At 36.8% G+C, this 13,620-nt stretch overlaps 1 protein-coding gene across 1 annotated transcript in view; it reads right to left on the reverse strand.

Annotated features, from left to right (window-relative positions):
* The window catches only part of snrka (SNF related kinase a), an 80,355-nt gene that overhangs the window by 31,367 nt on the left and 35,368 nt on the right, over positions 1 to 13,620 (reverse strand). The window contains 1 exon segment of the mRNA NM_001193327.3: positions 11,451 to 11,592. Within this exon segment, the coding sequence (NP_001180256.1) occupies positions 11,451 to 11,592 (142 nt within the window).

The raw sequence follows: 13,620 nt of genomic DNA on the forward strand, positions 1-13,620 counted from the left end.
TAAGCCTTTAAATTGCACTTTAGTATCTTTAAAAAACATCTAGTAAAATATTATTTGCTGTCATCATGGCAAAGATAAAATAAATGAGTAAATGGAAATCAGTTATTAAAACTATTATGTTTAGAAATGTGTTGGACAAATTTTCCCGGTTATGGGAAATTGGAGAAAAATATACAGGGGAACTAATTATTCAGGAGGGCTTATAATTCTGACTTTAACTATATATCCTACTTTTTTTTTTACAGCATGTTTACATCGCATCTATCTACAATAACAACAACAATGCTGTGCATAATCACACCACATAATTACAGCTAAATATAATCTTATGCTTAAGGCAGGATGGGTGATTTAGTTCAAACATATGCTTTTGTTATGCTGGTTATGAGATCCTAATAGCAGTCGTTAAGTTAAAGACACTGTGTAATTTTGGCCACTAGAGGGTGCATATTCACAACAAACAAAGGCGTAGCTTTGATGATGATGTGCCTTGAGTGTTGAGGTTGTTGTCTTAATAGACTTGAGTCTGAAATTTGTGTATGTGCATTTTCACACATGCATACATGCAGTACAGACAGACTGACTTTTTTTTTTTTTTTTTTTGCTTGATGGATCGCTGTTTGCAAATAAAAAAAACCTAGGACACATTTAACATACTAAAAAAAACATACAAAAATAAATTAATTAATTAATTAATTAAATAAAGAAATTAAAAATATATAAATAAATGCACATACATAAACATACAATATAAAGGTAGTTCTAGTGTTTTTAGAGCTTTTTTTAAGAGTACAGTAAAAATATGTCTTGATTTGTGTCATTATATTTCAAATAACTACCTTTTTTAAAGAATCTTACTAATATGATAAAACTATAAAGAATTGCAGCATGATTACTGTGTACTGTTTCTACCTATTCCTACATTAATCTGTTAGTTGTTATGAACTGATTAAGATCAACTGTTGTAATTTGACTGTTGTACTCAATTGTCAAAATAAAATAATGTTAAAATAAAACTTGCAATTAACTCAATATTTGTGTGTCTGAATTTAAAAAAATAAAAGTTTACTTTTTTTATGCGACAAAGAGAAAGAAAACATCACTCACTTGCATGCATCAATGACACAATAAAAGATATGAATATTAAGCAAGGCAAGGTTCACAAAAGTTTGTTTTCAAGTTCCTTATGAGCAGCACTGCTGCTGTATGAAAAATATCTTACTCATTCACTAAACTGGCGAAACTATGCTACTCCAATGTCACCCTGATGCAGCTTTGAACAACTGACTCAACACCTTTGTAATAGGTCACAATCTGTCACCTTTACAAAGACAACACCTAACATTCATTTCATTCCAAGAGTTCTTTGCATACAAGAATAACTGATCTTTACGCACATAAAGTTGAAGTCAAAATTATTAGAACTGTTTTCTTTCAAATATTTCCCAAATGATGTTTAACAGAGCAAGATTTTTTTTCACAGCATTCTTATTCCTGTTTAAAACCATTTTGAAATCTTATTTTCGTCTTATTCTTATTTTAAACCATTTTAAGGTCAATATTATTAGTCAATATTAGGTCAATATTAACCCCTTAAGCAACATTTTTTTTTTGATAGTCTACAGAACAAATCTTAGTTATACAATGACTTGTCTAACTCCTAGTTAATCTAATAGAGCAGTGGTTCTCAAACTTTTTTCATCAAGTACCACCTCAGAAAAAAATAGTCTCTCCAAGTACCACCATAATGAGCAGTATTGAAATACAGAGGCGTAGTGAGCCCAGTAAAGCAGCTACAGCTCTGCAGTTGTAAAATGTGGCAGATTAATTTCTATTATTAAGAAAATGTATTATAGTCAGCCATTTAAAACATTATAAATCGCCTGAATGTTAAAACTGTACTTTGCTTACATGTAAAAAAAAACAAACAAACTAAAAACGTCAACATTCAAATTAAAATGTGCTTTTAAAAGTTAAAAATGGTAGGCTGAGGTTCTTAAAAAGTAAAAAGAAAAGTGCTGTACTTAAATGTAAAGTATTAACACATAGTAGCCAATTCATTAACACCTGGAAATTGCCTGGACCTCAGAAATATAGGCTATATGTAGGCCCACATGGAATCTGCGCGTGTAAAATTCCGCAGATTTTCCGCAGAATTCCGCAGATTTCTGCTGATTTTCAGCCCATTATTAATTCTGTTTATTTACTTGAGTAAATGTGTAAATCTGAATTTACTTTGAATTTGAAATTACTTTTTATTTAATATATTAAGGTTTTAGTGAGTAAAACCAAAATAATTCAGCAGAAATCCGCAAATTTTTACCAAAATTCTCCGCAGAAGTAGCAAAAAACGTCCGCAGATTCCGTCTGGCCCTGGCTATATCTCATATAATAAATAATATTATATATCACATTCATAAATAAGTCATTTTTTATTAATTTTAAAATATATGTAGCAAGTACATATGACATATTTGATATCTCCGCGTACCACTTAAAGGAAGCCCGCGTACCACTAGTGGTACTCGTACCACAGTTTAAGAACCACTGTAATAGAGCCTTTAAATGCCACTTTAAGCTGAATATTAGGATCTTGAAAAATACCTAGCAAAATATTATTTTCTGTCATCATGGTAAAGATAAAAGAATGAGTTATAAAACTATCATGTTTAGAAACGTGTTGAAAAAATCCATTAAACAGAAAACGGGGAAATAATAATTTAGGAGAGCTAATAATTCAACTGTATGTTCAGAAATATTTACCACGGGTTAAACAGGTTTAGTCTTTGTGCCTAAACCATTCATCTAATTTCCAGCCGAGCATTGTGATACTTTTAAGAGGCCAACAATGGCGTCCTGCAGAGAAACAGCGTCACGACCCAACACATTTCCTTACCCTGCTGCACAGTTTCCACCTGGCTCTCCCTGAAAGTGATAATGACAGGAAGTCTGCAGCAACAGAATCACACATCCTAACTTTGCTGAAGTGTTTTGGTGCTTGAGATTACGATAGACTGTGATAATCAGGAAACTATTTCTGTAAATATCAAAAGGAAGCACGAAAGGCGTGCAAATGACAGTCATACAGAGACTAGAGCTAAGTGGTAAAACTAAATTCTACAGTACATCCATGATTGGCAGGATTGAGGCTTATGTTGAACTATATGTTGCTCTATTGGATTGAGTTTTGGTGACTGTGGGGGCCATTTGAGTACAGTGAACTCATTGTCATGTTCAAGAAACCAGTGTGAGATGATTTGTGCTTTATGACATGATGCGTTATCCTGTTGTTGAGGCCATATTCTGACCCTACCATCCAAATGTTGCAGCAGAAATCGAGTCGGCAATGTTTTTCCAATCTTCTACTGTCCAATTTTGGTGAGCTTGTGTGAATTGTAGCCTCATTTCTTAGCTGACAGGAGTGACACCCGGTGTGGTTTTCTGCTGCTGTACCCCATCTGCCTCAGGGTTCGATGTGTTGTGTGTTCAGAGATGCTCTTCTGCATACCTTATGGCTCGTTTTCACTGACTGGTACAGTACGGTACGGTTCGGGTCGGTACGGGTCACCTTTATCAGGCTTGCGTTTCCACTATCAAGGGTACCCTATTGGTGGGCGTGGTGTATGACAAAGTTTCAGTCTACGTCATTTTCGTTCGAGAAAATGTCTACAATAAAGCTGCACAGGTCGCTCACATATCATATGAAAAGCACTTTTCACAAAACAGATGCTTTACACACATAAATACTTGTGTATAAATGTTTATTACTAACTTTTCTATAAACAGGAGTTGATTATAACTGCAGATCAATGACGGTGCGAAATAGCCTACTGTAACATCTATAATTATATTAAATAAATAAATGAACATATATGAACACATACAGACCCTTACAGTCTCCGATATGTTACCAACTACAGAAGAACTACACACAGCAGACATTTCGTCGTTAATTAGGTTCAAAACAACACAAAGTTTAGCCTACAGTCAGTGAAAACCTCTCATCTGTGTCTGTAATCTTCAGCAGCACATGAAGCCTCTGTTAAAGAGTCATTCCATCATTCCCAGTTCATATTAGTCCAAAAGGTGATAATAAAGATTAAAACAAGGCAGTTTGTTCACGTTTGCTGAAGAAATAACGTGCTCATAGGTTCGCCTTTTTTTCGCGCTCCACTCTCGCGTTTGTCCTTTTCTTTCTGAATGTGTCACTCGCGTTTGTCAGCTTCTCACAGGATCGGGTTTCCAAAGCTTGTCAATAATCAAGTGCATGTTATTATTATCAGATCAAGAAGTTTGTTAATTCAGATTGCTGCGAGCGCAAGAAAGAAAGCGAAACCACTCAGGCTTCAGACTGGCTCGTTAAAAACTACGCGGCACAGGGTGAATCCGCTCTTCTCCATGGCTTTGTGGCTGTTCATCATGATGACGACAGGGTTTGTTTGCAGGATCGACCATGGCTGCATATGTATTTTAAAATTCCGCTGTAATCTCTCGCTGTGTATTTTAAACATGGCGGGTCCTTTGTTTACATTCTAGCTTGTTGAGTCTGTGAATGACGTATGTCTGAAAACCAATAGCGTTCAGCTGCGCGTGTAGCTCCACCTTTTGGGACCCTTTCTGCAGTTTGGGACCCTTTCGAAAGGGTCCCGAAAAAGTGGTACAGTACTGTTTGGTTCGGTACGCCTTTTGACAGTGGAAACGGCCATAAAAGCGTACCAAACCAAACCGTACCGTACCACTCAGTGGAAACGGGCCATTTGTTGCACCTTTCGGTTATTTAAGTTGCCTTTCTATCAGTTAGAACTGGCCATGCTGACATCAACAAGGCATTTGCGGCCAGAGAACTGCGGGTAAATTCATTCCGGCTATTTTCCGGAAAGAGAAGTTGTAACATTACCGGTTATTTGTCGGAATGCTGCGCTGTGTGAACGCAGAAGGAAGATTGCCAGAAAGAGTGTGTTCACGTCTAAAACGCGCTGAGACGACTACTTTAGCCGATCAGAACACTCCACGCATTCACATCCACACGGTTTATAAAAAATAGCAGCTTTGAATTTTTTTCCAGACACAGTTAGCTGCTAGATGTTAGTCAGATAACATTTCTAAGTTCTTTCTTAATGCCAACTGTGTAAATAATTATCAATAAAATGCTTTTGATAAACCGCTGTTTGTTTACCTTCAAGATCTGCTTCAGCTGTGTGCGCACGTGAAAGAGCCGGTGAGCGCCAGCACACACACATGAACATCTCAACATGTGAAAGTGTTCCTCTAAACATGTTTTCATATTAGTTGTTCACAATACTTATCCATCCTCATAATTTGTAATGTAGTCAAGTGTGTAAACATGAGTGAAAAAGTGTGAAAAAGAGCTGGAAATGATCGAACCTAAAGCGGGTTTTAAATCGGATGTGTGGAAGCATTTCGGTTTCTTTCTAAAAAGATACGAAAAAGGAGAAAAGGTGACAGACAAAGAAAAAAACATTATGCAGGCACTGCCAGACTGTGGTGAAATATAAGTCGGGGAATATGACTAAAAACAGTCATGGAGACTGCAGAACACAGCACACTTGTTAGATTGATGCAGACATTGACTTGTACCGCAAAGAGACCTCTATCTCTCTCATGGCTTGTCCTCTCAAGTGGTAAAAAGACAATGCACAACGTTACCCACTGCTGTCAACCTTGGTTAAATCATATCTCTCTGTCCCAGAAACCTCAGTCCCAAATGAAAGGTTTTTTTTCTGTTGCAGGGGACATGCCCAGAGATCCCAGCTTTTACCAGATTTTAGTTATATGATAATTTTCCTTAAAAAGCCCATCTCTATCTGAGTGAGAGAGTGATTAAATGTTGAATGTAATGAGTTTTCAACAATACTAAACTGAAACTTAATTTTTTTATATGGTTTAATAGTTTTTTGTTATTAAAATTGAAAAATTGAAGTTCCTGTTTCGAAACTTACAGATAGATGGCTAATTTTATGTCATTGATATGTTTAGTGCTAAGGTAAATAAACACTTTTGGCACTTTTTTCGAGTCTTTTCATTAGTTTTGTTTTTCCTGTAAATTATTCAATAAATACCGTACCGTGCCATTCATACCGAGGTATTATCGTACCGTAAAATTCTGATACCTTTACATCTCTACTAGCCATGTTTAATCATCATGAGATGTAGTCAATTTCACCCTGCACCCGAATTCCCCACGCAAAAACTAAAAATATGAATAAAAATAAAAGTTGTAGAGATTGATACAAACAACAAATTACAAATAAATGTCTGTAAAAACGATGACAAGTCTTTTTGGGGCAAATTGCATGAATGTGTGTGCGTGTTCCGCGCCGTTTCTTTTGTGAACAGACTTCCTATTTGAGCAGGGATTTAAGCAGAGTCTAATTTTAGCTGCTGGCAGTAGTTCTGAAAGATGTTAACGCTAAACATGTGTGCTCACAAAGCCTGGACAAAGAAACACACACTGGCCTGACATGCAAGTTCCCGAGGACAAACCGCGAGAGACAGCTAGCAGCGTGAACTAAATGACACAGTTTGGAGTAGCAGGAGAGGGAGAAAAAAAAAAAGGTGAACGAATGAGAGAGGGTTAGTACTGGCTTTTGTAAAGACGCCCGAAGCTTATCGGTTACATAACCATGTTGTTTGACACCATACGGTCAGTCTGGCCACAGCAGGCTTCATCGCATTTAACACAAACTCTGACTCCTGGTAAAGTAAGCACTTTGGCACCTTAAGGACACATCAGATCTCCCGTTACATTGAACTTCAGTGTGATGAAATGCACGTCACGTAAAAAAAAAAAGAGTCACGATTATCAATTGATCTGCATTATTAATTCCTACCAGATACCAAATTGGCCACATTTAAATGGCTCCTATTTGACCCCTTTTACAAAATGTCTTTTGGGGTCTCTGGAATGTTTTTGTGAGGTTTTAGCTCAAAATATGCATCAGATTATTTATTTTTACTGTCTTTAAACCTGTTTAACTCATCCTTGAGATGCAGCTAATCACCAAGAGTTGGAAGAGATCTTTTATTCACAGTTTCTTAGAAGATCCACTTAAAAAGAATGATTAAAAAAATCCATGATAGAGCACAAATGTGTTATTACAGGGCACCTATGGTGAAAAATCTACTTTTTAAGCTGTTTGGACAAACGTGTGTAAGTATAGTGTATAGACCGTTAGGGGTGTAACGATTTATCGTTGTACGATTTATTGCGATGCAAAAATGTCACAATACGCATCGTGGCGTTATGACGATTTGATTACGATATGACTTCCGTTTTCTCTTATTAGTTGAGCTGTTTGCACGTGAGCTACGTTCCACCTGCTGTCGCACGTGAGTTCAGATTGCAGCAGCAGTAATGTTAGCAGACCAAGATGAGTGGAGCTGAAATAGAGGATGGCCCATCCTCTCTAAATCAGACGTCTGGCAACATGTCAGTTGTACAGTCATTGCTTTAGACTCGTCCGCTTTTTGACACGCATACTGGGTCAAACATCTTAAGTTTTAAAGTCTTCACAGTGATTTACATACTTTGCACAGCGACATGGATAACTCCTAATGGTGTTGAAAGAGTCACATACTGTATTTATAAGGTACAATTCACCCTAAAATATCATTCTGTCTTCATATAATGATGTATTGGCGGCCGCAAAATCACACATGACGTGAGCTGACCGTGAGCTGTTACTACAGAGGGCGGAATATGATAGACGCGGGCGTATGGTAAGCCGTTTTAGCATTTAAACCTTTGTTCTGACTATCCATAAATATATTTAGAGATATCTCTAATTCTATTTTGACTAGTCATAATTATAATTCGACTAGTCAGAATGACAATTAGAGATATCTGCAATTACAATTGTACTAGTACGAAATCAGATTGGAGATATCTGCAAATATACTATGACTAGTCATATTCCTCCATTGACTTCCATTGAAAAATATTTGCAGATATCTCTAAATGAGTTTTGACTAGTCACAATTGTAATTAGAGATATCTCTAAATGAATTTAATTAAATATGAATTAAATACCTGGAAATGTGGATTTTTTTTTTTGCACACACAAAAAACGCAAGTGACCAAGCAAAGCCTTAAGCTCTTACTGTTTAATTCAATTCAATAGAAAGCTTTTTTTTTTTTTGCACCTTTACTTAAATTGTTCCTTAATTTTGTCTCTGTCATTTCAATAATATTTTTTAAGAAGTTTTTAAATTGTTTTATTTTCCAGAGACAGGCCTGTTTAATTTATTTTCTTAAAGAAGCCTCAGTTTAACAAGTTTAAACAAAAGAAATACATAAAAAATAGTTTACTTGGTAAAATTTGCATTTCAGTTTAATTTTCAATTTTTATTCCAAATACCATGATGCATATCGAATCGTGAACATTATATCGTGATACACATCATATCGTGAGCTGAGTGTATCGTTACACCCCTATAGACCGTCATATTGGGGTGATATAAACACACACAGACATTTTTTTGTCAATTTAACAACATAAAAACGGTGGACCAATTGGAGAGGTTTTCAGACCGACCGCAACTTTAGGAGAGCGGTCCCCCCGCCCACCAATATTGATTGACAGCCTTGCGTCACAATCATATCCTCAGTTTCATGTTGCACGTCCGCCATTTTCAGCGTGTGAGTTAGCAATATCACTAAAGGAATACCCTTGCTATTTTTAGACGCAAAGCTCATTGGGCTCAACACAAGATTAATATTCTCTACATTATGGCTGTAATCGGAATTATTGCATGTACCTTTTGCGTGGCGCCGTGCATTTCAGAATTCTGGGCATGGGTTTCTGTCGGGGTGCACGCGGCGGAGCTTCGGGTCAGCGGCCGCAGCGCCGTTGTGTTTGCCCTGGTGGAGGCTTGTGTTTGGAGTTCTAGAATGTGTGGCGCGACGATTCGTGATGCTTCATGTTTCTGCCGCGTCACTGAGTGTCTGGTGTCCCGTGTCGTGGCGTATTCGGTGCTTCATTCAAAGACAATTCAGTGTGTGTGGTTATTAGTCTCGGTGTACAAGCTCGGCACTTGTACACAGAGACTATGCAGAGACACAAATGATTTTGTACTCTCTGCTTGGTCTGTGTCCGGGTCGAACATGTACGGCTGAATGCTCATCCTAGCTTAGCTTAGCTTTTCTCTCTCTGTCTGTCAGCCTGTCTGTTGCAAACAGAGCGTAGGAGCTCTTGGCTCCTCCCCCTTGTTACGGTGGGCGGGAAGCCGAATCTGTGAAGCATCACGCCCCTAAAAAAGCAAACTGTGTAAACGCCCCCAACATGACACATTTTAACACATTATAATAAAAACATATGAACTGTGTGTTGAACTGAACCTAAACTGGCACACTCAAAAGAACCATAATATTAATATTAAATCATAAAAAAGGGGTAAATTAAGTGCCCTTTAATATTTTTAAGTGTCTGCTCGGGTCATGTTTCACCATGACACTGTCATGTCCAGCCGTTGTTTTGGTCACGGGAGTAACAGCGAGGATGACTAGAGGAGAATCGGCTTGATCTGACTAAGGGGATCAGGATTACAGACGCTGAGGTGCCACACGGGTCAAACACCTGCTGTAAAACTGCAAGAGCAAAGTAAATAGATTTACTTCTAAAAGGCTTTCAGTATATATTAAATACATCTACAAAGACGAAAACGAAGGATGTTTTTGCTATGATTTAGTTTCAGTTAGTTCTATAATATAATACACAATACAGTTTGTTTTGTAGTCCAAACTAGGGAAGATTGTCAAAAAAAGTTCAGTTCACGTTAAAGATCCAAACTTCCCATCACTACTGTGTATCTAACCTCATAAGCAGCCTTGCACACTTATTGTACTTAAGGCTGCTGTCTTGTGGGGTGTTGTATTTGAATTTAAGGATGGGTAGATGGTTGTGTTCTTGTGTCAAAACAAAATGTAGCCTATCCTTAGTTGAGTTTTTATTATACCATATTTATTCTGATGATTTTGATTCTTGCACCTAACAAACATCCAAAAAAATAAATAAATAAATAAATAAATAAATAACAAACCTAACACTGAAACTAACAAAAACTAAACTAAAACTAAGCAATAAAAAAAATAATAATAATAAAACTAGTAAATCCCCCTCTAAAAAATTAATAAAACTAGTAAATCTACCACTAAAAAATAATTGAAACTAACTAAAATTGAAAACTAAAGGTCAAAATGAAATAAAATCTAAACTAAAACTAATGAAAAATCCAAAACTATTATAACCTTGAGCCATAGTTGCAAAGACGCATTTAGGAAAACAGCTGTAACATGACAGTGCTGTTTTTCCTGTACAATGAATTGATTGACCAGCACATATTAACATGTCTCCGTATTAACACGTATGTAAACAGAACAGGATTTGCAAAGAAACTGGGACTAAAAAATCTGTTCCAACTCTCTGTGATCAGCTGCACCTCAAATATGAGTTGAACAGGTTTAAAACATTTTTAAAACACTGCATGTTTGTAAAGTAAAGACAATGAAAAAAAATAATCTGATGCATTTTTAGGCTTAAACTTTACAGACACATTCCAGAGACACCAAAGACATCTTGTAAAAGGGGTTAATATAAAGCCCTTTAAATGTAGCCAATTTGATACCTATATTAGTTCTAGTTTTTAAAAAAACTCTCGTTTTTATTTTATTTCAGTTAGCGAAAATGTTTTTTTAATTCTAGTTTTTGTTTTATCGTTCATTTTCGTTAACTATAACAAACTTGATGCAGTGAATATTTTGAGGTGAAAACAGGTTGCATAGCAACAATTTGTGCACTCGCACAAATGCCACCAAATATATTTTGTGGTTGCATGCATAAAATTTTGTGAGCATATGTGACCAAAACGGTTACAATTTTGAGCCCTGCATTTATTATGTACAGTGATCCCATGAAGTGACATGATAGTAGCCACTTTTTGATTGACACATTAAAACTTTTGTCTGGTTTGTTTTTGGAGAAAGGAAAAAAAAATTAAAGAGTGAAATATTCTTGACGTTAATGCCACAAACTATGCCACAAATGTAGTCAAATTAGTTTGACTTCCACTGTGTATGTCTTTAACATACGGAAACATAATTAAATAGTTAACTATAATTGTTTTAACGACACATTAATAGCCTGCCAGAAAAAAAAACAGCCAAAGTTACAACCTTTTAAAACAAGTGACAAAAAGCAAAGTCGAGTATGACAGATATTTAGATTCCAGGAAGGTCAACCTGATTCTGTTTGAGGCGGCTTATTAACATCCATGTCAACAGTACTGTGTCTGGCTTTCTAGATAATGAATGTACGGTGAAAGGCTCCATAAAGCCATTGTGTCTCAATAGCCTTAAGACAAAAAGTCAACATTCAAGCTGCAGGAAATGCCAGAGATGAACGACTAGGGCTGAGGTTAAAGCAGCGACTTACTCTTTGCAAGCATTTGAGACGTGGGCAGGTACAGTGTATTTGCAGTCCATAATCATAGTGAGGGTCTCGCTGTCATTGGCCTCCTGGAAGGGGGGTTGACCGCACACCAGCATGAAGAGGATGACCCCGAGACTCCAGATATCTGCAGGAAAGAGGGTTAAACACTCCATCAGTTTCACAACAGACTTTTTCATTCGTTAAAATGCTTAAGAAACATCACTGTGTCTCTACAGGGCATCAGAAAAGAAGAATAAAACGAGCTCAAATGTAATACATAAAGCAGATTTTTGTGGTTGACATCTTAAACTGCTTCAAGGTAAGCGTGTGTGCGTGTCAAAGTCTACAGAGCTTCACTGAGAAGCACGAATTTGGCAAGAGAGCAACATCTGGCACATTGTTTGTGTCTCAGATTTAGGCTTCTCGATTAATCAGTTGTGTCTGCTTATTTTCCCCCCTATGGTGCTGGGAAACTTTCACGTAAGTGGTTTTGTCGCGGATGTAACTTCAAACAAACGTAACGTTTTTGGTTGTTTTGATTCGCCTGAAAGCTAACATCTAAATGTGGTTGCAAACACAAGTACTTGATTGTTTTTCAAACAGAGCCTTCTGACAGAAAAATATGGACAGTTTAGTCATGGGTTGGAATCCTAACTGATTTAGAAGACAAACGTTTGACAAATAAATTTATTATTGAAGATTCACACATACAAAACCTGATTCAGTTTGAAAATAGTGCTTATATTCTAATTTGTTTGCGCAATGTACCATTTATGAACGTGATTTTAAAGGATTAGTTCATCTCAAATTAAACTTATAGTAGACCCTTTTCACAGCCAAATCATCTTGCAACCCAAGAAAGGTTACTCGATGAAGCTAAGCAAAGCTTAGCCAGGTCAGTACCTGGATGAGAGACCACAGGGAAAAACTAGGCTGCTATTGGAAGCAGAGCTAGTAAGGCCAGCAGGGGGTGCTTAACCTGTGGTCTTTGTGGGTCCTAATGCCCCAGTATAGTGAAGGAGAAACTATAGCATCTTTCAGGTGAGATGTTAAACCTAGGTTCTGACTCTCTGTGGTCATTAAAATCCCATGGCACTTCTCGTAAAGAGTAGGGGTTTTAGCCCAGTGTCCTGGCCAAATTCCCTCCATCTGCCCTTAACCATTATGGCCTCCCAATAATCCCCATCCACCGAATTGATTCTATCACTGTCTCTCCACTCCACTAATAGCTGGTGTGTGGTGAGCGCACTGGCGCTGTTGTCCTATGGCTGCCGTCACATCATCCAAGTAGATGCTGCACACCCTACCCCCCTCATGATTGTGAAGTGCTTTAGGTGTATGGCCATACATGATAAATGCCCTGTATAAATACACATTACATTTCCAGATTTCTCTGGAAGTCGTAATTTTTGGGTGAACTTAGACCACAGTTAATGGGAGAGTACAGCAAATTATACAATTCCATATGCTGAAATAATAAAAGAAAAACTCCACGATCGTTTTATTAAGACTTTCAGAAAAAAAAAATATTAGAGACTGATAACAGCAGCCAGCAGTAATTCGTTTTTGGTAATTTGATGCAAAGATAATATTATACATAAGTAAATACATATAAATGTTCATACGTTTTTAAAAACTTTAAAGAATATTGCGATTTTGATGACAGTTAAACACGTAATAACAGTCCTGTGAAAAAGGTCCATTAGCATTTCTTTTGTGTTAGGCAAAAAAAATAATACATTTAAATATTTGTCGATAATATTCCTTTACAGTTGAATGTTTTTGAGTAATTCTGAGAACTGTTTCTAAACACAAGATAAATGTTAGAAATATATTACTGAAACACATTACAGTACTGTACTGAATTGAGCTCACGCATCAGTCCAGTGCAGTCTTCGCGCAGTCGCAGAACCCTCACGGTGGCAGACGCTAACGTGCACCGTTTTAAAAAATTGAACACATCGTGACAATGCAGACTTGAATTTTTCTGAATCGATTTAATCAATTCGAAAATTGTATTATGTTACCGTTAATTGATAACATGTTGACTAAAGGGAATGCAAAAGTGTAGCGGATGGACAGTATGCGCCCTAGGGTAGGACAGGACAGTAGAAGCCTCTGGAATAAGAAGCATATTCAGAGTAATAAAAAAACACAATGATGTGGCTTTTAA

The sequence above is a fragment of the Danio rerio genome, chromosome 16, assembly GCF_052040795.2.
Source record: "Danio rerio strain M-AB ecotype USA chromosome 16, GRCz13ab, whole genome shotgun sequence".
NCBI classification, from domain to species: domain Eukaryota; kingdom Metazoa; phylum Chordata; class Actinopteri; order Cypriniformes; family Danionidae; genus Danio; species Danio rerio.